Below are 27,480 nucleotides of genomic sequence, written 5' to 3' on the forward strand. Positions count from 1 at the left end.
TGGTTTGATTCATCCATTTTGAAGAGACGGGGGAGCGGGGGGCTCGTCAGATCCAGGGGCCCGAAACAAGCAGCCGCGGACTCTGAGAAGCCAGCAGCTCGGGGCTCGGCAGCAGCGGCCCCGCCGGCCGGAGCGGGGGGGTGGGGCGCCGAGTGCGCGGGGAGGGGGGTCCTGGTCCTCAGCTCCTCGACTTGGTCGCGCCTCGACAGCGAACATGTCTCGGCCTGTCAGGTCAGTGCAGAGTCCCAGGCCCGGGGAGGGCTGGCCGGGCTGGGGCAAGTGGCGAAGGAGGTGGGCAACGGGCCTAGAGTCGTGTTCCTGACCACCATGCGCGGCCTTCTCTCGGGTCCGCGCGCGCCCGTGCGCGTGGGTGCTCGGCGGCGCGCGAGGTGGCGGCGGCGCGCCCGTGCGCGTGCCTCCACCCAGCAGGGCCCGGGTCGGCTCCGCGGCCGCCCCGACCTCCGCCCTGGCCCTGTCGCGGGCGCGGCGCGCACTGAGCGCCCGGTAGGCCGCACCCCTGGGCCCTGCCGGAGCCTGTCACCGATCCGGAGAAAGACCACACGCGACCCCATCCTCCCGAGGCTTGCGGGCAGCCTAGCGTCCGGGCGAGCGGGTTGCCCGTGCTCCGCCTCCAAAATCGGGGTCGCGGCAGGCCCCGCCTCCTAGCCCGGCCTGGGCGGGACCCAGGCTTTCTTTTCCCCCTGGGGCAAAAGTGAGTTTTGACCCTAAGCCCGGAAACCAAGGGCCGCTGCTTCTTCTCCACCAAGGAGTTCTTAACGCGTTAACCCACCCCAAGTTCTCCCTTTCCTCCCCCTGCAAATGCCCTTCCTCCGGGGACGTGCGCGTTAACCGCGCGACCCAAATCCCGTGTGGTTCTCGTTCCCCCCTCACAGCGCGTACAGGTCTCCGATACTTCTGTAACCCTCTGTTTTCCCGTGTCACGTTAATCGCAAAGGGACTACGTTCCGCTAGCGCTCAGACTTTTATTCACATGGTTTCAAGAAGTTTTTAGTTTTCTCTCGCTCGGCGGGCTCCCTTTAATGCCTTGGGTAGAGGGGTGAGGCCTCAGAGACGCAGAGACCAGGAGACCTAAGTCAATACATGTTACTCGGAAAGGAGTGGCCCCTTTTGCCTTTAGTTCTTGAGTGTTTTTACAGTTATCAATTATCCTTTCCTAGTTTCGGTATCGGAAGCATCTTAATACCAAAGAGAGGTTTGGATCTGGCAACGGTCTTGTGTCCCACCTTTGTGTCTCCTGACAAGATCATCTACTATTGGTGGTAGTTTGGGACCCCATACTCACTCCTACTCTCCGGGTGGAAATACGGAGACTGTTGCCTACCTGCTTGCTCTTTCCATTCTGTTGTAAACCGCACCTCCAAAATTACCATGTCTTCTGTGAAAAAGCTTTACTGGCATTTGGGAAGTAGTCGGTATGACTGTTTCAGGTTATAGTGAATACTTTGGGGATTTAAAACTAACCAAAACTCTACCATCAACTCAGGATATTTAGGATTAGGAAACAGACACTATTAAAATTTTCGTTTTACTTGGAAGTAATTCCCATGTGGTGAAATTTTATTTAAGTTCACTTAATCTGTCCGAATTTGTATCTGCAGCTCAATTATTTTAGGCCTTAGATTCAAGTTGATTGCTTAACAGTCCCGGGGTTAGGAAGAAAATGAGAAACTGGGGGTTCTGGCTGGCAGCTTAACTGGGACCTGGATAACGTGTATCATGCATTAGTTGAGACTAGAACCTAGGTTATTTTGATGTTTTCCTTTTGCTAAACAGATGTCTCAGTTTTTTATTTATTTCGGGGGATGGGGCAGTTTCTCGCTCTACCGCCTTAGCTGGCATGGAACTCTGTTCTAGGCTTGCCTCAAACTCACATCCCAGTAGTGTGAGACACTGCTATTCCCAAATTTAACTTTATAGCTAACTGTGCTACTGGGTGGCCAAGAGTCTGAGCGGCTATTGTAGGTTAAATTAAATAAAGATTACTGGGATGAAAACCTCCAGTTCACACTGAACATACAGATAGAGTGTGGGCATGTTAGTGGGTCGTCAAAAATGACCCCTTATTCCACAGAATAACCGAATTATTTGTTTTCTAAAAGGATTCTTTTCTTGAATTGTTTTTGTTTGGGTTTCATCGAAGGATTTTAAAAATAGGTGGTAAAATTGATAGTGGTTGGCATCAGCTATCGATGACCTATGGTGCCTAGATTTTATAGTTAACAAAGTCCTAACCTCTACCATGACGTTTTTAACTTTCAGAGTGCTTTCATGACTCTTGAAAAGAAGGAAAGAAGTTGCTTTGCCCAGCACAGTTCTACACAGAGTTTTGTTAGGCCAGTGCTAGGCCCACACGCCTTTAATCTGAGCACTTGGGGCAGAGGCAGGGAGATCTATGCATGGACTATACAGAGAAACTCTTTTTCACAAAACAAAAAAGAAATCCCCCTCTAATCCAGCCAGGACTGTTACACAGAGAAACCCTGTCTGGAAAAAAAAGAAAAACAACAACAACAAAAAGAAACAGACAAAAAAGGCCCCGGTTAAAGGGGAAATTTGAAAATTGGAGGTATTTTAGATTTAGCAAATAAATATAAAAACATGCTTAAATGTATATCCCATTGTGTGCTTAGAGATGAGCCTGATTCCTTTTATTTTTAAGACATCAGGGATATCTTATAAAGCTAGATGTGCTGATTTAGGCTTATTATTTCTAGCACTTGGGAGACTGAAGCAGGAATATGGAAGATACAAGGCCTACCTGACCTCCTTAAAAAAAAACAAAAATAAGGAAAATACATAATACATTTACAAAGGCTGAGTAAGGGGCAGGCTTTGCTTTATAAAAGCATAAATTGTTGACTCCTTCCACAGAGGACTGGTAGGCCTGGAACTCAAAAGTTCTCTGCTAGAATGCTACCTGGTTTTAGGAGTCCTTTTTTTTTTTAAACCCTGAGCAGCCCTAGCTGGCCTGAAACTCACTTTGTAGATCAGGCTGGCCTCGAACTCGGAAATTTACCTTCCTCTGCCTCCCAAGTGCTGGGATTAAAGGTGTGCACCACCACTCACTGCTTGGTACATATTTTTTAAGAACTGAGCCATCTCTCCAGTCCATGAGACAAATTTTTTTAGGTGTAAATTATAAGACAAATTTATAATGTCTGATTTTTTTACTGATGAATTAATTACACCTTTACACCCAAATGTTCACTCTTAAAATGTTAATTTTACTGTTTGTGACAGGCTTTTGTAAAGCCAGCTGATTTGTAACTTAATGTGAAGTCAAGGATGACCTTGGGTTTCTGATTTTTCTGTTTCCTTCTGGAAGTAAACCTCTGATTGACAGGCCTGATTTGTATATAGTGCTAAGGTTTGAACACAGTTTTGTGTGTGATAAGCAAGCACGCAACCAATTGAGCTATAACTCCAGCCCTCATTCTACTTTTAAATAGATAATTAAGTCCATTGATTTAAATAAACTCTGCTTTTTTTACTATTACTATTTGTCTCCCTATTACTATCAAAATCTACTGGGTTTGTGTGGGTGTTGTTTTTGAGACAGATCTAGCTGTCCTGGAATTTGCTGTGTTTAGTTTTTGGGTTTTTGTTTTGTTTTTGTTTTATGAGACAGACGTAGCTTACTGATAGAGTGCTTGGCTGGTATACAAGAAGCCCTAAATTCTACCGGAGCGTCACAGAAAGGAAACAAAAAAGGGTTATTAGAGAAAAAAAAAATCTGTGAAAATGCTATTTTTATTTTAAGAGGGTTTTCAGTTTTACATCAGGATCTTGAAAATGGAGAAATCTGGACAGAATGATGTGTCAGTCAGATAGATGGTCAGGTGTTGTAATGTCTCTGTTCTTGGCCTATCATGTTCTTCTTGTCCTTTTTTTTTTTTTTCTTCAGGGGAGGGAACTATTTTATTTATTCATATGACATAGGTGAAGAGTGATGGCAGGCTGATGACATTTGCAGAAGATAGGAAGTTAGAAGAAATATATACATTGAAGTGGTGTGAGGAAGTTGTTGGAATTGTAGTGTGACATCCACTGTGCAAAGGATTGTGTTAGCACCATAGAGTAGAATTAGTAGAAGAAGAGCATAGTCCCAATTTATTCCCCATCCTGTCTTTTGTGAACATTGTTATGTTTACTTATGGGCATTACTGAGTATTGTTTTATCTTTTGCTTGGAGGAACTCAACTAGACCATGAAGAAGATCCTTGAAATTTGTGATGAGTGACTTGTTAAAACCATAGTATTTAGGGACTAGGCATGGTAGCACACACTTTTAATCCTAGTACTGGGGAGACAGAAACTGGCAGATATCTGAGTTTGAGTTCAGCCTGGTCTACATAGTGAGTTACAGTACAGAGGGGCTATGTTGCAGAAAAACAAAACCAACCAACCAGAAACATAGTATTGACTTTGAAAGAAAAAAATGAAGCTAACAAAATGTTAAAGAATTATCTGAGAAGGAAGGGATAGGGTTGCAAATGGTAATTACAGTAGGTAGAACACATGACCTAGTGTTCTACCTAGCAAATGGTAGAGAGGCAGGTTTGGGTTCACTAAGAACCATTTAATGAATGGAATTTTCTTATTGTAAGCTACTTTGGATCATGAGTGGATCTTAGTTCTTTTTTGGGATTTCATTGACAAGAGTCAAGGCTGAATGAAATTGTTTAGAATTCAGTATCCATAACAGAAGTTGTTGAATATTACTATTTGTCTCCCTATTACTGTCAAAATCTACTGGGTTTGTGTGGGTGTTGTTTTTGAGACAGATCTGGCTGTCCTGGAATTTGCTGTGTAGACCAGGCTGGCCTCAGAACCCACACCTGCCTCTGTGTGGCTAGGATTAAAGGCATATACAACCACACCCAACTAACATTGTTTAAACTTTAAAGAAGTAATTTTTATTGAGCCTAGCTTGGGCTACAGAGTGAGATGCTTGCTCTCTAAAACAAAAAATATTTGCAGCCTGGTGCGATGGTCTGCTCCTATAATCCCAGCACATAAGAGGCTTAAAAGTAGAAAGATCACCAATATCAGACAAACCTGACCTCAAAAACATACATATTTTATAGCAAAATAGAAAAGAAGGGGTTGAAGAGATGGCTCAGTGATTAAGAACACTTGCTAATAAGGACCATTACAGACATGTGCCACCACTGCCCAGCTCCTAGGACCTTTCTTCTTTTCTTTTCTCTTCTCTTCTGTTCTCTTCTCTTCTCTTCTCTTCTCTTCTCTCTCTCCCTTCCTTCCTTCCTTCCTTCCTTCCTTCCTTTCCTTCTTCTCTTCTTCTTCTTACTAGACAAAAGAATTTTATTAACCTATTTTCAAACTTGATGTTCAGCTTAATTTGCTGTGACGAATGAATTGTGTAGACACAACTGAAAAGGGCTGTAGTGTCCAGAGGTCTTGAACTTAAGGACCATGCTGCCCATAACTCCAGCTCCAGGGGAGTTGACCCCCAGACCCTCTGGTCTCTTTCTTTCTTTCTTTCTTTCTTTTTTAACTTTAAACCCAGCTTATTTTTTTTAAGATTTATTTTTATTTATTATGTATACAATGTTCTATCTGCATGTACACCTGCATGACAGAAGCACCTGCATGAAAGAAGAGGACACCAGATCTCTTTATAGATGGTTGTGAGCCACCATGTGGTTGCTGGGAATTGAACTCAGGACCTCTGGAAGAGCAGTCAGTGCTCTTAACCTCTGAGCCATCTCTCCAGCCCTCTGGTCTCTTTCTTGAGTACCTGCACACATGTGTCATTTACTCTCACAGACAAATACCACTTTTCTGGTCATAAGTTATAAACAGTTTTTCTTAAAGGTAAAGCCTTCAAAAGTTTCTCTTCAGTGTACTTTTTTTCCCTAAGTGGCTCTTGTTAGAATTCTAGTCGGAAGTAAATTATATGTTATAATCAGCTTTGCACAAGAATATAAATGCCTGAAAGATCATACACTTAGGTGTTAGGGTACAAGCTTTCTCTATTATTGTCTATTTGCTCTTTTTCTTTTAAAATGCTGCATATGTACCAGTAAGTTGATTCAGAGGCCCAATAACAGGTTTGAAAAGCATTGCTCTGCAGGATCTCATTCATCTAATAAATGAGATGTTGGCCACCAACGAATGCGTGGAATTAGCAAACTTGGGTGTAAGGGGGCTGGGTGTCAAGAGAGTGTTGGGTCCTCTGGAACTGACTGGAGTTACATGTGGTCGTGAGCACCTGACTTGGGTGCTGGATCCAAACTCAGCCAGTGCTATTGATTACTGAGCCATCTCTCCAGCCCACAGAAAGTCAGTTTTTTATAAAATTAATTAACTCTGCAATAAAAGTAGTAATAAAGTCAGCATTGGTTGAACTGTAGATTGTTTATATCTCTCTTGGGCCTGGCGCAGTGGCACATGCCTGTAATCCCATCACTCCAGGAGACAGAGGCAGTTGGATCTCTTGAGTTTAAGGCCAGCCTAGTCTACAGAGTAAATCTAAGACAGCCAAGGCTACACAGAGAAACTCTGGCTTGAAAAAAACAAAACAAAACAAAAATAAAGTCTCTTGGGGCCTTAATTTTTTTTAATAGCTGTGCTCTGTGTTGTGTGTATAGTTTAAGTCCTGATGATAGGGTTTGCATTTGACAGTCGATTGCCAATGTTAGTTCAGCTTTCCTCACATAGATTTCAGATAGATGTGCAGACTTGTTACAAAACAGCAAAATTCTAGGGTTGTCGTGGTGATACATAACTTTAATCCCAGTCCTCATAAAGCAGAAGTAGATGGGTAAGTTCAAAACTAGCCTGGTGAAATAATTTCAAAACATGCTTTCTAGCTCAAACACTATTCTCCTTCACGCTTTCATTCTTCAGACAGAATTCTGTTTCTTACAGCAGACAAAAAGTAATGTTCCTGGTATGTGAAAATAACATTCTTGTTTGGTTAGGGTTTTTTGTATGTTTAGTTGGTGGTTTTTGTTTTTTTTTTTTCTCTTTTTAGGAGAAATTACACATTAATTTGTACAATATGTGGGTATGCATTTCATATCATGCATGTGGAGGCTAGAGGACAACTGTGGAAGTCATTTTCCTTTTCCACCATGCTGGTCCTAGAGATTGAACTCTGGTCATCAGAGTTGGTGACAAGTGCCTTTACCCGTTTTACCAGCCCTCAACATTCTGTCACTATTTAGTAGAAAGAAATTGATAATTAAAGTTTTATTGCTTTGGGGTGTATTGAGACAGGGTCTTAGGTGGCTCAAGTGGCTTAGGTGGCTTTTGAACTCAGCTGTGTAACTGAAGATTTTGATAATCTGATCCTCCTACCTTTACCTCCCAAATGGTGAGACTACAAGTTTGTTCCACCATGCTTCACTTTTAAAGTCCTATCACCTGTAAATTACTTCCCCTTTACCCATGTTCAGAACCAAATAGTTAATTGTAAGCAAGTATTCCCCACCCTCATTTAATTTGGGTTGGGGAACCACTAATAAATATACCCCAAGAGTACATTTTCTTTAAATAAGCAAAATCTTTCTGTATGGCACAGGCTGGCCTCACACTAACAGCAAAGTAATCCTCCTGTTTCAATATAAGTGTATAGATTATATCAGTTAAAGTAAATACAAATGCATCATTGAAATTTGAACACTTCTCAGTTGCTTGGGGAGGAGGTGGTCCTGATTCTTGTGGTGTTTGTTTCCTATGTTGGGGATTTTCTTTCTAGTACAAAGTTTTGGATTTGTTTGGATGGAACTTCAGTTGGCTTAAAGGATGGAAATTGCTATAATTCAGTTTGGGGCTATAGAGGTGGTTCAGTGGTTAAGAGCACTAGCTGTTCTTCAAATTATTCAGGTTCAATTATCAGCACCCACATGGTGGTGGCTCACTAACTGTCCATAGTTCCAGTTTCAGGAAATCTAATGCTCTCTTTTGAACTCTGATTGAAAGATAAAATGGCTACTCTTCCCAACCTAAAAGGAAGCTTGAAAACTGCCATATAAAGCTGGAAATAAGGTAACATAAAATAGGGAGATGATGCTGGGCAGTGGTGGCAGGTACCTTTAATCCCAGCACTCAGGGGGCAAGGTAGGCCTAGCTCTGTGTTTGCAGTTATACAGTGGAAGTTCCAGGACAGCCATGACTACACACAGAGACCCTATCTTGGAAAAAAAAAAAAAAAAAAAAAGGTAAGGAGATAGAAGTAATAACAACTGATATTTATTAGATAGTCATTACTTACCTTGCACTCATTCCCAGGCAATCTTGAATAGCTTTGCTTTAAGGTTGATTTTTTTTCCTTGGTGTGGTAGCACATGCCTTTACTATGGAGGCAGGCAGATCTCTGAGTTCGAGGTAGCCAAGGCTATATGGTGAGACCCTGCTTCAAAAAACTAATGTGTGTGTCTATATTAGTGTGTGTGTATGCGTGTGTGTGTGCGTAAGTATGAGTATGTAGGTTTGTGCACAAGGAGTCCAGAGGAATGGCTAAGATTCTTTAGAGCTAGAGTTACAAGAGTCATGAGCCATCTGCTGGGAATAGGACTGGTCAAGAGCCACTTTAACCACAGAGCCATTATCTCCAGCTCCATTCTTGAGTATTCCTCCTATTTTACAGTTGGAAAAAAAAAATCATGGTGATTGAGGAAAAATTCCTTACTCAAGGAAATAGAACCTGGTAGAACCCTGATGCAGTCTAGTGTAGTCATCTGTGTTGTGTTGAAATTCTCTATTTGCTCACGTTTCTGGTAGTTACTGTTCAACTGAAGAGTTCGTTCCACTTGGCATTTAAATAGCACTTTGAGACTAGGACTCTCTGCAACCCAGTCCACCTCAGACTCTTGCCTTCCTGGGGGTGACAGGTGTGTTGCCACCATTTCTGTCTCCCTAGTAGGATTTTGATAAGACTTTGTTTGTTTTTGCTAGGAATAGATAGAACAGGACGTCTCATACCCTTGTACTTAAGTAATCCTTATAAATGTTAGATTTTGATCGTGGTAGGTTTTGTTTTGTTTTTTCCAGCTACCACTTTCACAAGACCAGGTTCATACTTTAGCCATAATACAAGTGTGCAAATACACTTTTTAAAGTTCCTTATGTGAAATGCTGTATATGACCTGTGCACATTCTCCTAAATACTTTACAATTATCTCCAGATTTCATAGTTTTCACAGAATAAAACAGAAGGCAAAATTCCATTGGTTGGGTGTCGTGCACATCTGTAATTGCAACAGTGGAGACAAGAAGCAGGACAGGACAGTCCTGAGTATGAGGTCAGCTTTTGTTGTACCCTGAGACCTGTCTCAAAGCAAGCACCAAGTTAGGCACCCTTAGGACCTGGAACTCCAGCTCTAAATCTGAGCTCCATAGGTACCAGAACATATATGGTATACATGCATGTACATAAATAACTTACATATAAAATATATCTTTTTATAAAAGGTTTTATTTTATATTCACTTTACAGCCTGATCACTGTCCCCCTCCCTCCTTTTCTCCTAGTCCCACCCTCATATCCCCTCCACCAACTCCCCCTTCAGTTGTAGGACTAGGTGCATCTTCACCCACTGGGGCCAGACACGGCAGCCCAGCTATGTGAAAAGGGATCCAAAGGCAGGCAACAGAGTCAGACATTCCTCGCTCTAATTGTTAGGGGACTCACATGAATAACAAACTGCACATCTGCTACATATGTGTAGGTCCAGCCCATGCATGTTCCCATGGGCATTTTTTTTTTAGCATCATTTGACTTCACCAGTAAATTTTTTTTCTTCTAAAGCTTAGTGTTAACATAATGTGGGAGCATTGCAGCATAACTATATTATACCTTAAAAGCTTTTTTTTTTAATCTAGCAGTAATCTTGTTTTTTCAAGTGTAAGTGTGTATATCACAGTAAAAATAGTTGGTGACTATTACCTCTAACTCTGAGTTAGAGAATAGCCTTGTCTATATAAGCAAGTTCCAGGCAGCCAGGGCTACATGATATAGAAATAAAGAAAAAGAGTAAAATCACACTTAAACATCTGGCCTGGGGATATAGTCATCTATGTGTAATATATACTACATACATGTGGTGAACAGGTTCATTTGCCAGTTTCGTTTCGGGGGAGGTGGAAAATGTAGAGCTTGGGAGAACAGTGTTTAAAGTTGTCGCTGAAGTGCATAGCATAAGTCCAAAAGGTTTTTGCTTTGGAGTTTTTTTGGTATTTTGTTTTTTGAAGGAGGGTCTCTGCCTACCTCAGAAATCAAATCCCAAGGAATTAAAGTAATACACCATTATGCCTGGTTTAAGAGCTTTTCTTTTTATAAAACTAAAATGTGTATTCTGGTGTCTAAGAAATCAAACTTTTTTTTTTTTAATCATCTAAATTTGTCTCTTTCTGCAGAAATAGGAAGGTCGTGGATTACTCACAGTTTCAAGAATCAGATGATGCAGGTATGTCTTGTGATCTTCTGCAAGTCATGTTTTGTACTGCAGAACTGTCAGCTTATGTGCTTTTTATCATGCTTTTAGAAGGCTCTATTATTTGAGATTACCAGTGGTCTGTGTCAAACAAATCATGAACATGACTATTATCTTTGAGATAAGTTCTGGGCCTAGGCTGTCCTTGAACTCAAAATGCTTTTGCCTTACCCTCACAATTACTGGATTGCAGGTGTGGGTATGTGTGTCACCATGCCTGGCTTTTACCTTTTTCTTGTAAATCATTGAAATAAACGTCTGTTTGTTTTTTGTTTTCTTGGGGTTTTTTGTTTGTTTTGTTTTGTGTTGTTTTGTTCCTCTTACCTGGTTTTAGAATCTAAAGGTTAAATGTCCAGTGATTCTGATTCAGGGTTTATTTGTGCAAAATACCTACTGCTAGCTAAGCACAATAATTAATGTGAGCCAGAAGTCCCAACTGTTCGGGAAACAGAGACAGGTGGAGCACTTCAGCCCAGGAATTCCCGACCAGCTGTGACATCATAGCAAGACCCTGATTCAAAAACAAGAATATTGTGCTGTTGCAGTTGTTATCACAGTAAGATCTCTGCGTGAGGAACCTGTGCTTTTGTATAATGAAGTAAAGTGAGCCTTTATTATCTGGTTTTACTTGATTAAATGTTTATTATTTTCTGTGTGGGGGAGTTTGCATTTATGCCTGTGCACCAAGTGTATGCAGTGCCTGTACAGGCCATAGAAGGGCCTCAGATCCTGGAACTGTAGTTGGCTGCCATTAAGAGCTGCTATATGGGTTCTAGGAATTGAACCCTTGTCATCTGAAAGAACAACTAGTGGCCTTAACTGCTGAGTCCCTAATTTTACTTTTTTGTTTTGTTTTAAAATATTTATTTATTATTTACACATTATTCTGCCGAATGTGTACCTGCACGCCAGAAGAGGGCACGAGATCTCATGTATCTCATGTGGTTGTGAGCCACCATGTGGTTGCTGGGAATTGAATTCAAGACCTTTGGAAGAACAGCCAGTTCTCTTAACCTAAGCCATCTCTCCAGCTCCCTAATTTTACTTTATAGAGATAATAATGTACCCCTTGAGAAGCCTTGGAAGATACACAGAAGAATTAAAAACTTGATACATAATTCTGTCTCTAAAGTAATACAAACTAATTAATTTTACTACATTCCAGGAATTGTTCTAAATGTTTATGTTTAATAGCTTCTTTTTTAGGGCAATGCTGTTATGGGATCTCATTTCATTTTGCAGTTAAGGAAACTAAAGTAGAGTTGATACTTAATGTCCCTTAAGTTGACATGTAGCTGTTTTGACCTTTTTCCTCTCAACTTTGATCTTTTAAAAAATGTAGTTGAGGGACTGCGGTAGGGCTCAGCAGGCAGAGATGCTTAATGCCCAGCTTGACAATTTGAAATTGCTCCCCAGAATGCATACAGAATGCACTTATCTGGCAGGCATGCCATGCCATACACATGCAAATAAATGCTTGACTGTTCTTTGGGTTTTGCTTTGTTTTTGTTGTTTGGTGTTCTTTTTCTTTTTTACCTTACTGTGGCTAAGGGTCTTGCTGTAGAATTTTGGGCACTGCTCTTGTCTTTCTTGGGTCTGTTTTTCTTTTTCTTTTTTTTAAAGATTTATTTATTTATACAGCATTATGCCTGTATGTGTGCCTGCACACCAGAAGAGGACACCAGATCTCACTGTAGATGGTTAAGAGCCACCATGTTGGGAATTGAACTCAGGACCTTTAGAAGAACAGCCAGTGTTCTCAACCTCTGAGCCATCTCTCTAGCCCCCCCCCTTTTTTTTTTAATTTTATTGTTATTTTTAAGGAGCAGAGGACCTGAGTTCAGTTCCCATCATCCACAAGCACCTGTCTCATGTGCACATAACCACATACACACACAATTAAAATAATATTGCTACTAATGGTTAGGATTAAATTCTAAAAATGGTTAGGGAATTTATAGTAAACCCAGAAATTTTAATAATTGCCAAAGTCCCAGGCTTACTTATAGTTCCTCATCATTGTATGTGGAAGAGGAATAACAACTTTGGGAGTAATCATCAGTTAAGGTGCTATTTTCTTATGAGGTGTTTAAAATTGGAGATATTTTTCTATAGTTAAAAGTGTCCAGAGTGCATTATATTGTAAAAGGAACTTATATTCACCTGGTTCAGTTGTTGTCTTTGAGGATTATTGCCCTCTTCTGTTAAGGTAGGCCTAGTCCTGGAAGCTTCTAGTCTCTGTACAGTGTAACGTAGGCCTAGAATGTTTTCAGCCTGTGAGACACTGCTTAGTAAGCTCACCCTTTCTTGTCTTACTAAGCTCAAAGCTGTCTGGTTCAACTCAGCTGTTCTGGCTCAAACTCCTCTCCCAGCTGACTTCTCAGCCCTCAAATACTGTTTGGCCTCAAACTAACTCCAACAATCTTTTCTAATGTTCTGGCTCCTTCTCATTCTTTGGCTCATTCAGTTTTCACCAGAGTTCTCTCTTTTCAGGCCATCTCTTTATTACTATCCCAGTAAGCTGCCTCTTCTTTCTCATTGTGCCTTAAGTAGCTTCTATTTTCTTTCTCTTCTTGTGAGAGTTGGGCACATCCTATTCTGTCAGGTCTTTCTATGATTCATCACTGTTTTTGCCACTCAGTTAGACATCATTTTCAAACATGTGCTTCCTTCTACCATCTAACTTTACCTTCATTGTTTGGGACTAAAGGTGTGTGCCACCACACCTGAACCTAAGCTTTTCTTACCTGAAATTTGCTCTATACCAGGCTGGCCTTGAACTCAGATCTGCTTGCCTCTGTCTTCCGGCTTAAAAGTGTGTTTGTAATTCCAGTTGGATTGCACATACCTAGAAGGCCTTTGGATGTGATCTCTGCCAGGGCAACCATGCTCTGAGTTAAAATTCCTCTGCATTGTAAATTTAATACTTCAGTTTAAGAGTAATTTACTTGATCACAATATTGTGTTAAGAGTATAGAATTTGAAGCCAGGTGTGATGGTGCACACCTTTCATCTCAGCACTGAAGGCAAAGGCAGGTGGGAGGACAGCCATAACTACACAGAGAAACCCTGAAAAATAAATGATTATAGAATTTTAGGGTTTTTCTTTCTAAGATGTTTATGATAAAACCATGTTACTATAATTTCAGATAGATACAAAGATGTTGAAACATGGGGAAATCATAAAGTAAATGGGAATGTTATAAAAGGCTGTAGTGTGGATGTGTAAGATGTATGTGTATAAGAGCTAGACAATATGTAAAATGGAATTAAAATAGGTGGGACTGGGGAGGAATTTTTAAATTTTACTTACTGTTGTGTGTGTGCTTGTATATAATATGTGTGTATAGGTGTGTGTACTCACAGAGAGCAGAGAAAAACTTTTGGGAATAAGTCCTACTGTGGCTTCCGAGGATCTAAGTTAGGTTTTAGGCTTGCACAGCCAAGTGCAGAGCCATCTTGCTGGTCCTTTTATTTTTATGGTGATAGAAATAAAACTCAGTATGCTAGGTGCCTGTGTGTGCTTCTGTGCGCAACATGATGCCTGCCGGCTACAGAGATCAGAAGAGAGGGCATCAGATCATCTGCATCTAGAGTTGTGAGCTACCATGTGGGTGCTAGGAGTCAAACCCAGGTCTTCTGGAATAATAAGCATGTGCTCTTAACCATTGAGCCCCCACCAGCCCCCACCCCCCTTTAATTAAAGAAAATACAGGGGAAATCTGGTCCCATTTGTTTAAAAAGCATGAGGAGTAATGTGTGGTTTTAGCATGTAAACATCATAATTAACTGAATTTGAAATTTTTCTGGTTTAGATGAAGACTATGGAAGAGATTCAGGACCTCCTGCTAAGAAAATTCGATCATCTCCTCGAGAGGCTAAAAATAAGAGGCGGTCTGGGAAAAATTCACAAGAAGACAGGTAGGAGGCATCATTGTTCTTATCTTCCTACTTACATTATCAGCATTCTAAAGTGATGACAGTCTGTGAGCTATAAGGATGAAGTTCCTGTATGTATTCTGGGTCTCACTTCAGACCTGCAGGTCAGCCTGTTTCCCAGAAGCAACTTGGTCTCAGCTTTGGATCAGAAGTGAGCTCCGGGACTGCTTCTTGCTCCTTTCTCAAACTTAAAGACATGAGCCAAAAGTGTGTTTTAACTTTGTAACTTGCTAGTTTAAGGTTGGTATTGATATTTCCTTGTAGTTCGTCCTCAGTCAGGTCAATAGCAGAGTAATAACCACAGCTTGTGGTGTTCTAAGCTCTGTGCCCTGTTGAGTTTTACTCTCACCTTTCCTAATGTTTTTTCTTATTGTGCTGCTATTTATTTCTATTAAAAATTGAGCTTTTCCTTGACTTTTCTCATTGAAATAACTAGAGAAGGTCATATACTTGGTCATAAGTTAGATTTGTAAACTCTCCTTCAGTATTGGGACTTAGTTGTTTTTCCATGAGAGTAAAATTATAGCTATTCACTAGATCCCTGTAAGGTAAGGGAATAATTAAACAGTCTCATTCCTCAGCACGTTTGAACACTTTATATGTGAAAGGAATGAAAGAGATACTCTTCAGTGTTCTTTTAATTAAGATACCAGAAATCTGATTGGACATTTTTCCCCTAAAGACAAAGTGTTAACTTTTTAAACACAAAGCCTCATTGTGTACACTAGGCTGTCATTGAATACACAGAAATCTCTCTCTCTCTGCCTCCCAAGTGCTGAGATTAAAGGCATGTGCCACTATACCCAGCTTAGGGTCCTGTTTAGGCTGGCTGGCCTAAAATACACTATGTAGCCCAAGATGGGCCTGAACTGATGTCAGTCCTGGGAGTGCACATGCAGCCATAATGCCCAGTGACCATATAGCCTTTGATGTAAGACTTTTCAGCATTTTTTTTTCTATTTGCCTTACAGTGAAGACTCAGAAGAGAAAGATGTGAAGACCAAGAAGGATGATTCTCACTCAGCAGGTAAACCATATTTATTGCAGTAGGAAGAATTCATCATTTATTAACAATCAGTTTTGTATGTAAGATACCTTTTTATTAGGGTAGCTGAAGAAATGGCTCAGCAGTTAAAAACACTGGCTGCTCTTCCAGGGGACCCAAGTTTAATTCCCAGCACCCATATGGTAGCTCACACCAGTCCATAACTCCAGTTCCAGGGGACTTAACACCCTCACATGTATATACATGCAGGCAAAACACCAATGCCCATTTTTGTTTTTAACAAAATCTCAAACATTTGATTTTACTAATGGAGACTTGGGAGCCAGATGCTGGAGTGAAAGCCTGCTAGCTCAGAGAGACGGAGAAAGCACCCAATTGACCTTCTCCATAGTCTCAAAAACCCTCATACTAAGTGTCCCTCCGTTCTATTTCCTTGTCTATCGGTCCTCTTGACTTCCTTTTACTCTCTATGGTTTTTTCCTATGTTCACTCCCTGTCAGCTGATTGCTGAAATGGGGGATTGCTGCAAAGTACAAAGCCGACCAAGGTTACATAAGGAAAACCTGTCCCAAAAAAATTAAAGGACTAGAATGCTGACTGTTTTTGCAGAGGATCTATTTCCATTGCCCACATCTGATGGCTTACTACTTTCTGTGACTCTAGCTCTGGGGAAATGGAATACCAGAGGCCTTCTCAGTCACCTGTGTTCACATGTACATAGTCCACATTTATACATAACTAAAAGTAAAAATAACTCAGCAGATAGAGGCAGGTGGGTCTCTGAGTTTGAGAACAGCCTGCCTGGTCTACTATATGACTTCTAGGCTAGCCAGTCTACATTCCATAGAGAAAGGGACCCTGTAATTTAAAAAAAAAAAAAAAAAAAAAAAAAACTAAGAAAAAGGTAAAGTTTTGTTTTGTTTGTTTTGTTTTTTAATTAATGGGGAATAGCTGTGGATAAGAATAATCTTGTTGTGTTTAACTCTTGAGGTTTGAAAGTTGTATTCCTTACTGCTTCTGGCTACTTTAATTTTGTCTAGTATGCCCCTCCTCCTTTGCATTCCTGGATGTTATTTTTCTTAACTGCTGTTGAATAAAAATACAAACTTTACTCTCTTGAGGTGTTTTGTCCTCCTTGCTACTATCTAAAGATCCAAAGATACATATGTAGTATGCTTTGGCATTCATTGCTTTGTGAGCTCTAATTTGAATTTCTTAACCTTTACTGGGTTTTTAAATGTTCTGTACTTGTGTTAAGCACAACTCCTCCCGAGTTGGTTTCATTTAGGGTCTGCTGTAGTCAGCTTTATTCCCTAATTGTCTCTAGATGAGATTTTTGGCGCTAGAAGTAGTTAAACATTGACCATGCAGGGGAAATCCCTATAAAGCCCAACCAACTAGTTTAGGAACTCTTGATAGTCAGTAGTTACTAGAAAGTGGCCATGCTCTAATGGAAGGCCTCATACCATTCACATGTGGACAGCATTAGTTAGACTCACTGGCTTATTAAAACACACATACGGTGAAATTAAGAGGGGTCTGTTTTGGGAGTGAGCCAGAGGATGTAGTAATAGGGGATAGATTAGATCAAAATGAAGTGTATAGCTGGGCATGGTAGAACACATCTGTAATCCCTGCACTCAGGAGGCAGAAACAGGCACATCTCTGTGAGTTTGAGGCCAGCATGGTCTATAAAAGCAAGTCCAGGACAGTCAAGGCTACACAGAGAAACCCTGTCTGGGGAAAAAAATAACAGAAAAGGATTATATGTTTCTATTCTCACAAAATAAAAGGCATACTGTGTTTTTTATTTCTAATATGTATATTTTGCCTGCATGTATGTTTATATACCCTGTACATGCCTTGGATTCACAGAGACCAGAAAAGAGTGTGAGATCTTCTGGAGCTGTAGTTACAGGTGGTTGTGAGCTGCCACCAAGTGGGTGCTGGGAATTGAATTTGTCCTTTTCAAGAACAACAAATCCTCTTATTTGAAGAACCACCTACTAAGCACTCCGTTTTGTTTTGTTTTTAAAGAAAAAAAAAAAACTAAGAACAGCCGGTCTTGGTATTACACACCTGTAATCCCAGCACTCAGGAAGGCAGAGGCTCTCTTGTGATTTTGAGGCCAGCCTGGTCTACAAAGTGAGTCCAGGACAGCCAAGGCTACACAGAGAAACCCTGTCTCAAAAAAAAAAAAAAAAAAAAAAAACGAAAAAGAAAGGGGGGAAAACCCCACTCTGCCTCCGAGTGTGAGGATTACAGGCAGGAGGATCTCTGGGTCCCAAGGCTACACAGAGAAAAAAAAAACCCGAAGGAAGGAAGCTCAGCCTAGAGCTAGTAGGCTAGCAGCCTGCCCTTGATTTAGAAGATTAAACAACTATTGATGGAGCGTTAATTAATTCATTGTGGTATATGAGAGAAAAATTTTATAGGCCTGTCCACAATCCTTAGCTAGCTCATCTAAACGTGTTTTTAAAGATTTCCCTCTGCCTATCTCTAAGTTGAAAAGGTCACCCAATTCATTATAAGGAGTAGTAGTTTAGCATTGTTTTTCAGTGTTTCATATCTCAAGATAGAGATTAATGAAAGTTAGGCTCCTTTTAAAATATTTTTCTGACTTTATCTTCTAAAATTACTATACATAGATTTCTGTATAATTGATGATTTTAGGATTAAATAGTTATAAATTTAAAGTGTTAAAAGAACCGTGTGTTCATAGTTTTTTTTTTAATATTTTTTTTATTTTTTTTATAAGTTACATTTTATTAACTGTATCCCAGCCGTGTCCTGATCCCTCATTCCCTCCCAGTCCCTCCCTCCCTCCCTCATCTCCACCGTGCCCCTTTCCAAGTCCACTGATAGGGAGGACCTCCTCCCCATTCATCTGATCCTGTTTTATCAGGTATCTTCAGGACTGGCTGCAAAGCCCTCCTCTGTGGCCTAACAGGACTGCTTCTCCCTTTGGGGGTGGGGAGACCAAAGAGCCAGTCATGTGTTCATAGTTTTTAGTTCATAATTCAGTTTTCCAGTTTTTCTAGAGTGCATGCTAGAAAAACTAAGCTAGGCATGATGGCAGAGGCAGGCAGTCCTCTGTAATTTTGAGACCACCCAGATCTTTATATACCACAAGTACCTTTGTTTTTAATTTAACTTGATTCTTAACATTAGCACTCTATATTTTCCAAGGTTTTTTAAAAATCAGTCTTTATAGTACAGGTAGATCTTGAACTCTCCACACTCTAGATGGGGTCATAGATGTGTGCCACCATACCTGCCTTTAAGAAAATTTTAAGGATAAATTTTATTCCTCTTTGAATGAAGTGAAGCTGTTTCTTATTTTGATTGTTGTATCACAGTAACTTTTATATTGCAGAAGACAGTGAAGATGAAAAAGATGATCATAAAAATGTACGCCAGCAACGACAGGCAGCATCTAAAGCAGCTTCAAAACAGAGAGAGATGCTCTTGGAAGATGTTGGCAGTGAGGAAGAGCCAGAAGAAGATGATGAGGCACCATTCCAGGAGAGTATGTGAAGTTACCTACTGTTCTTTAGTCATTTGTTTAGGTGGGCTCTTGTATATCCTGTGTTGACCTCAATTTAGTGTAGCTGAGGATGACTTTGAACTACTGATCTGCCTGCACCACTGTTCCCAGTTTTATGGAGAAGTGGGGATCTATCTAACCTGAGGCTTTGTGTATGCTAGGCATTGGAGCTTCATCTCCATCCTGCTTCTTCTTTGCAATTGTAGTTTTTGACTTTGGTATTTTGCTAAATGTTTTATTTCTTAAACTGGGCAGATGCGACCTGCTAAAAGATAAAATTGTGCAGCTACGTGCAGTGTCACATTCTTTTAATCCCAGCACTCAGGAAGCAGAGGCAAGCAGTTCTTAGTGAGTTCAACGCCAGCCTGAAGTGTGTTCCAGCCAGAGTGAGTTCCAGGACAGCCAGGGCTACCTTGTAAGACCCTGTCTCAAAACAAAAGAATAAAACAATAGAGATAGATTCCTCAGCTTTCCCTCCTCCAGAGTATCCAACATCCTGTTCTAGAGCATCCCACACATATGTATAAGTGAAAGATAAAAACAAAATTTTGTTTTGTTTTGTTTTAAGATTCAATAGAATTTGGCAATAGATCTGTTCAATCCTGAACATAAAAGAGATGACTGCATTTGGTACTTATACATGACCAGAAAGTCTTAACGGTTATTCATCATTTATAATAGTCTCTACTCTAAGACACTTGTGTTCAGACACTGACTAAACAATAACCTTTAATGATGTTTACAGTTTGCATCTTAGCCTGGCAGAGGATTATAGACCACTTCAACTTGCCAAAAAAGTTACAGAATTTATATTTTTTTTCACATGTTAGCATTGTTTTCTTGTTCCTTATTCAAGGTTGGTATTAAAATATACCAGGTAAGTTTAGGCTTGTTTCAACAGTATACATGAGAGTGATAGAGCTACCAAGAGTTACTTGGTATTTAACGGTTTCCAGGTTTGTATTTTTGCAGTACTAGGGTTCAATGTCAGAGTCCTACACAGTGAGTGTAGCCAAGTGCTGTACCTCTGTTCATCTCAGCCTTGTTTGGTCTCAAGGAAACCATAGCTGCCTTCAAATTTGCCTCCTCTGACTTCAACCTCCTGGGTGTAGGGACCAGATCTGGTTCAGTTCTGTTACGTTTTCAACCAGTTCTTCGCAAGAGTCATTCATAAATTTTTTAAAAAAATTAAAGTAATTTAGAACAAGTCAGTCATCTATTATATGTAAGATCCATACTATACCCACTCTACAGTGGGCCAGGGGCACTCCAGCGAAGTTTGGGGTGTAGCTCCTGATTGAATCCAGTAGTACTTAACTCCCAAATCCTATTCCTCCCGTCATTCTCAGCACTCTCTCCCTTTGTTCACTTGGAAGGATGTATACATTTAAGTTGGACGTTGAAATTCTTCTTTCCTCTCAGAAGATTCTGGCAGCGATGAAGATTTCCTAATGGAAGACGATGATGATAGTGATTATGGCAGTTCAAAAAAGAAAAACAAAAAGATGGTTAAGAAGTCCAAACCCGAGAGAAAAGAAAAGAAAATGCCCAAACCCAGACTAAAGGCTACAGGTGAGACCTGTGAAAGTAAAACCACATTTCTGCCTTAAAAATGCTTTCAAGAACTAAACTTAGGTCTCAGCATTGGCCTTTTATTTGGTAGAAATACAAGAAATCCAAAGTTCACATGTGGACTGGAGAGATGGCTCTGTGATTAAGAACACATACTGCAGCCAGACGTGGTGGCTCATGCCCATAATCCCAGCACTTGGGAGGCAGAGGCAGGAGGATAGCTGTGAGTTCAAGGCAAGCCTGGTCTACGAAGCCAAGGCTACACAGAGAAACCTTGTCTCGGAAAAAGCAAAGAGCTCATACTGCTTCCAGAGGACCCAAGACCCCAGCTGGCATACAGGCACATACATATGTACATAATTAAAAATAAGTTTTGAAGAAAAAAAAGAATGGGCTAGAAAGGTGGCTCAGTGGTTAAGAGCACTGGCTGCTCATCCAGAGGACCGACCTGGGTTCAATTTCCAGCATCCACGTGGGAGCACATGGCTGTCTGTAACTTTAGTTCCAGGGGATCTTACACACTCACACAGACATGATTGCAAGCAAAACATCATTGCACATAAAGTAAAAATTAAATTTTATATGTATATGATTGTTTTTTTATAAAAAGAACCTGTGGAGTTGGCCTATATGTGAGAATAGACTGCTTGTTTCAGGCATTGTTCCTCACTGCTCATAGAGCATTGACTGTTCTGGGGTCAGTCTCAGCAGATAGGGAAGGCTTTCTGTTCCCATCTCTTATCTTATCTGCTGTTAGGATTAAATAATACTGACAGTAGAAACAAAACTAACCATGACAATAAGGATTTATCTTCTGGGTCTTCAGGGCTTCTACCAGGTACTCTCCTAGTTGGACCTAGTTTATTAAATCTATATTATATTGTTAAAGCCTGTATTTGCTTACAAATTAAATAGAATTATTACAATAAAATCTGGCAAATAGAATTAATGAAATGCTTATTTTAAACCTTTATTCATCTCCTCATAGAGGGTAATGGGACTCTAAAAACTGGCTCTAGTTTCTGCTCAGAAGTTGCATTATCCTCATTAGGAGTAATAGGCTTTTTCTATGGCCTTGTCTCCTTTTAGTGAGACGGGATTGTTTTTTATACTAATAAACTTATTTTTTGGAGCTTATTTTTTAAAGGCATTTTGTTCTCTTTCCTTCCCCAAATTGCTACTTTGTGTATTTCAGTGACGCCAAGTCCAGTGAAAGGCAAAGGGAAAGTGGGTCGCCCCACTGCCTCTAAGGCATCAAAGGAAAAAGCTCCTTCTCCCAAAGAAGAGGATGAGGAAGCAGAAAGCCCTCCAGAAAAGAAGACATCTGCAAGCCCCCTACTCGAGAAGTCTGGAGATGAAGGGTCTGAGGATGAAGCCCCATCTGGGGAAGATTAAAAGTGATGTTTGGGGAGAGATTTTATTAAAAAACAAAAGAAAACAAAAAAAAGGAAACCTACATAGGACACGGTTTGGGCTGTGGCTTGACTCATGGGCTTTCAGTGCTATTTCATTTGTCTAAAATAATGTTTATCTATCTGTCTCACTATCAAAACCATTGTATGTTGAAGTGTTTAAGTTGCCATTTTGTCTTACGGTTTTTATTCTTTGCCAATCCCTCCCCTTCTCCCAGTGAAAGCCATGTGAATTAATTGACTGTTTCATCTTTGTATTTTTAATGAAAGGAAGAAAAACCATGCTGTAAAGCAATAAGATTTGAGATGAACGCTATGGAAACTTTGCTTTTTGTTAAACAATATCAACTTGAACAACAGTCAAAAAAAAAAAAAACTAGAAAGGTTTTAATTGAAAATTATTGTTATTTCTTTTCCTGTACTTTTGACAGACCAGTTGTCATTTAACATGAGCTTATATGTCCAAAGTATAAATGTCGAAAAGAATCATGACTAAATTTATACTAGTGAGGCAGTTGGAAGGTGAACATGAATTCTGGATTAACTCAGTACTCAAATTATTTCCCCAGGTGTAGTGGGAATGAGTTCCCAAAGCTTATTTGGGAATGTGGGCTTTCTTATTTTATATTTGTTATTCTCAGAGTCAGTAGTCCTTTTGTCTCAGTAACAGTGTTGTTGTTTTTTTTTTTTTAAATGGACCACCAGAACCAGAATCACTCTTAATTTTATGTCATTCATGTTTTCATTGATTCATGTTTTTAAAAATTATATATCCTGTTTTTTGGATAAAGTTTTTCCAATGATCAAAAATTAAAGAGATTTCTTAGCATTTCAATGACTAGATGACTACACCTCACAGTGCACTTCTTTACAGGCTAGCAATGTCAAAGTTTTAAACAAATAAAGTATGAGTTAGTGTGAAGCTCAGATACAAAGGATTAAGATTTATCCTTTACAAATACAGGTAATTAAAATAAGGGCCCGTGAACCAGGCTGTTTTTATTTGGGGATAGCAAGTTTCCTTTTGATTTTTCAGTCTTTGCTTTTGTTCATAGTAACATGATATGACATAATCTCACACATCCTCCCACTGCTTTCGTACTATGGAGCTTGATTGCTTCTTAAAGTTGGTCTGACCCCTCTTTTCTGTTCATGTTTCTTAAGCAAGAGCCTGAGCCTCAACGGGTTGAGCAAACTATATTTTAACAGTGCCTATGTGCCATTGAAGTCTAGACACCTTAGCAAAGCATCAGGACATAGACCTGTAGGTTTGATCCTCCACATTCAGATCCCATGCACCAATAGAAGCAAAGTTTAAGAGTCCTATTATGCTACTAAATTAAAGATTCAGTGGATTAATTTCTGTATATTTTTCTGCACTTAAGCTAAATTTGCTTCTTCAGTATTCTGCTTTTGTGTTTTTTTTTAAGTGACGTATTTGTCTCAGACAATGTCATTTTCTCATAGGTGTTCATAGGACAAAGGGTTATTTAAGAAATATTTTTTACTCTGGTTTTTAAGACACTTTAAAGAACATTCTTAGATCTGCTTTAAAAATAAATAAACAAGTAAAACATCTAGTGGCAGAGAGTCATTTCAACCCTGCACTGTTAATAAATGAGTATTAAACATGGCCAAAAATAGATACTTGAACATAAGCAGTTGGATTATTATATTATGTAATGAAATATATAGTTGTGAGCTATGTAGTGGGGTATTACAGATTATTCTATTTGCTTTAGTGGGCTTGCTCAGGTACCCATCCTTAAAGAAAGGAGACTCAAGGTTTCCACCAGGCATCTCTCCCTTTTAGGGGTTTATAACTCAGTCTTACATTCCTAGTGACATTTGGGCTTTACTTAGGTTATATTTCATGAAAATTTGTGGGTAGGGTCTCTCTCAATTTTAGCCTCAAATTTTTAACAATTTCTTTAATATATCAATCTGCACTAACATCTCTGATTTTATCTACCTGTAATTGAGAAATAGTGTCTTCTAGGTTACTTGTGTAAAATGTGTGTCTAATTGGACTTCTTGTTTAGAGTCCCTTTTAAAGCTAATTCATTAGATTGAAAATTATATTTTTAATTACAGGTTTGTTGGGTTGGTTGGTGTCTCAAGTGAACACAGGCTCAGAATGACTTTTGCTTTCACTTTTTTAGTGGTTTATAACACTGGTCTTCTCTTCAAATCATGCATGCAAATAGGAAGACATTTAATGTGACTCAACTGGAAACAGGTGCTCAGCAGTTAGCTCTAATAACTACATGAGGGTATGTCATAGCTATAAGCTCATAATGACTGGCCCTTGGCACCTCCATGTTTTATTTTGTATCCTCTTTGTTCCCCTCCCACCCTCACCCATCCCTAGTGTGCTTGTAGTGAAGTGGCAATGCGTCCATCACCTTATTTTGCAGTGCTCAGGAATGGGATGTTTATTTGAAGGTGCCTATTGGTTATCAAAGCTCAGCTAGGGTTTACCTCTTCAGATTGCAGTAGCTCTGCTGACTAACACTACATTCTAGTTCTCCTGGCTCTGTTAAAAGCCTCTGTCTCGCTCAGTGGTAGCTCACTGCTGTGCTGCTTTTAACCCTCCACCTCAGATGGGCTTTAAATGTCCACTGAAACACTTACTGCTTTCATACTTCTCACTCACACCTTGCAAAAGAAAACTAATGGTAGGATGTTTCTTCTTCCACAAACACCTTTTCTTAAAAAATGGCAACAACAACAACAAAAAAGTGCCAGTATTTTGTGTACCTCAGGCTGGCCTCCAACTTACTACATGGCTGATTTTTAAACTCTTGGTGGTTTGGTTTTTTGTTTTGTCTTTGTTGTTTTTGTTTGTTTTTGTTTTTCCAGTCTTCAATACTTATATTTTGTACTAATTCAGAAAGCATTTTCTTTTTCTTAACGTATCAGTAGTGGAATTTGAGGTTATACTCTTAGAAGGACTTTTGTTTGGATGAATATAGTCAGCTGAACCTAACTTTTTTTTTTTTTTTTTTTTTTTTTTTTAGGCCTAGTTTCACTTAGTAGCTTAGCTGGGAATCCTTCCCCTAGCCTCAACTCTCCACTACTGGGATTAATGCCACCATTACTGGTGACACTTTTTTACATATGGGTTTTTTAATTTTATGTCCATGAACATGCAGGTGACAAGTGGAATTTTGGCCTACAGGTTGGAGAGGGGAACGGTGTCAACAAAGCTCAGGCATAGAGGCCACTCGAGCAGATTTTAATAGTCAGTGCCCAGTGCCTATAACAGTTCTCTTTACATGTAGCACCAGAAGAAATCCAAGCTAGGCACTTGATGGTGTGTAGAAGGAGGTCAAAAACAAGCAGTCTGTGGTTCTTGCCAAAGGGGAGGGAAAGTTGCTTTGGTTGCTCTTGGGGGTGGGATATTGTCATTTTCTTTGGAGGAAGCTGCTGAGTTACTTGAAGATAGGAAGTTTGTTTTTTGAGTTTGGGATGTCAGACTGTCAGTAGCCATGTTTCTATTTCAACCTCCTTTTCCCTTTGTCTTAGAAAACAAAATACATAATTCTCAAGTTCATATATTACACTTTTGTTCAAAGCCTAATTCACAGTGGTGCTGATTATAATAACCACTATGGGGGCAGAATCCTGTATGCCTACCTGTTGCCATGCCACTGAGTAACAAACTGATGACATCTGAGCATGCTCTCTGTGGCTGTAGAGCATCACAGTGGTGTAGACACTTTGTATATTGGGGGAGGGGGGTTTTCTAGATTATAGGGGAGGGTAAATAGTTTTGGGTTGTTTTTTTGTTGTTTTGTTTTGTTTTTTGTGGGTTTTTTTTTTTTTTTGTTTTTTGTTTTGTTTTGTTTTTTGGTGGGTTGGGGAGTATAGTACTCAATTATGCCCTGAAAATAACATGTATAAACTGCTAAAGTGTATGGGTGTGGGTATGTGTGATTGCGTGTTTGTAAATGTCTGGCAATTTAACCTTTGTCTTCTGGAAGTTAGTGAATTTTCTTCTTTTTCCTCTGGAAGAATTTGTTACAAAATTTGTAAATAAGAGCGCTACCTAGTTCGTTGACCATGAACATGTTGCAGCAAACCTTACCTGCTTCACTCTTGCAAGGCATAAGTCTTGCCAGGTTACACAGCCGCCGCAATCTCAGTAATTGTTTGCCTTGATTCATCTTTTAGACTTAATTTGCCAGTCCTAAAAACTCCTAGTCTTCCTCGGTTTTAGTTCATAATCTTTCATCTGAGCAGAAAGGATCAGAGAGCTAGCCTATCTGTCTTAGGCTTTGGGCTGAGAGTCTGGCATCCTATTCTTCATACTGCATGCATTGTGGCTAGATACATGATCAGACAACAGAGGGTTGGGCATTCTTGCAATACCTTAGTGCTGAAATCTACAGCATGGTACTAAGGAAGTTAAAGTTTGAATGTAACCACTTTATTTAAAGGGTTTTTTTTTTCTTTAAGTTAAATGAAACCGAGTTGAAATGAACATGATTTTGTTGACCATGTTCGTAAATTATAGATGCAACATGCATTGGTAGAATTGTGTGGTGGTCTGGTGTGATACTTCATTTACATATCCCAGTCTGTATGTATTTGCATAAACAAAAAAGCAAACTCCTGCTTTGCTCTGATTGGAGGGTTTCCAGGACTGCTGTCTGCCCCTGAGCCTTGTTTTAAGGATGTGGACCCTTTGCTTGTATTTTGTATTAAAAAATGAGGAAAAGAACCTCTTATTATTGAGCATGTTGGCATTGTCCCCTTTATTATTTTTTTTTTCCTTTTTTGGGGACATGAAGCAAGTTACTCTTTTTCTGTATCTTTTTCTTTTGTAAACCTTTTGGTTTGTTTTGTTTAAAAATGGCTTTATAAAAGGGCTTTTGTAACCCAGATGTGTGCTCTGTGTGCTTCTTGGGACATTCATAACAGATACACTGACTCTTGTATAGCAGTTACCTTGGTCCATCACTGCTAATCTGACTTGAAGGGTGGACAGCTGTTTCCCAAATTGTTTAGAAACTTATCAGTGACAACCTGTGTTAAAAAAAGGAACACGTATCTTGACCCAGAAGTTAGTGTTTAGGAACATTGAATTAAGTGACAGTAGGTTGACTAATTTTTGATGGAGAGGGATTGGGTATGTTAGGATCCCTTGTCTGCAATTCAAGTTCAACAACCAGATGTATAATGAAACTTGTGCTTTCAATGCTCACAGGACACATTTCCATTCATTGTCAAATACCCTAGAGCTACACTAAGCCATCTTGTGACAGACACAATACCAGACCAGCTCTGACGTCAGAATCACTTTCTAAAGATTTTTCTTTACCTTTCTGAAAGGTAAAGGACTGCAGTCTGGTCTTGTAGTATGTTATTGCTTACATGGGGAAACATGCTGTATGATCCCTCTTCAGAACTGAACTGAGACTAGCTATTTGGTAATCCCCACCAACAACTTTTTTTATTTGCTTGCTGAAATAGCCACACATTTATTGTAATACTGTTCTTGTATCTTTGCGGTGA

At 39.8% G+C, this 27,480-nt stretch overlaps 1 protein-coding gene across 2 annotated transcripts; it reads left to right on the plus strand.

The window, feature by feature from the left end:
* Positions 1-26,847, plus strand: Nucks1 (nuclear casein kinase and cyclin dependent kinase substrate 1). 2 transcript variants are annotated; one of them, XM_021636383.2, is made up of 7 exons: positions 1-231; positions 10,408-10,457; positions 14,300-14,405; positions 15,395-15,450; positions 18,806-18,958; positions 20,402-20,548; positions 21,744-26,847. In XM_021636383.2, exons 1-7 carry the CDS (start codon positions 215-217, stop codon positions 21,941-21,943), a joined length of 729 nt encoding a protein of 242 aa, XP_021492058.1. In that variant the 5' UTR covers positions 1-214; the 3' UTR covers positions 21,944-26,847. The 2 variants fall into 2 exon arrangements, with proteins under 2 accessions (XP_021492058.1, XP_021492057.1); XM_021636382.2 differs by having other exon boundaries at positions 8-231; positions 20,399-20,548.
* The last annotated feature ends 633 nt before the right edge of the window (positions 26,848-27,480 follow it).

This window comes from Meriones unguiculatus, chromosome 11 (genome assembly GCF_030254825.1).
Source record: "Meriones unguiculatus strain TT.TT164.6M chromosome 11, Bangor_MerUng_6.1, whole genome shotgun sequence".
In the NCBI taxonomy this organism is placed as follows: domain Eukaryota; kingdom Metazoa; phylum Chordata; class Mammalia; order Rodentia; family Muridae; genus Meriones; species Meriones unguiculatus.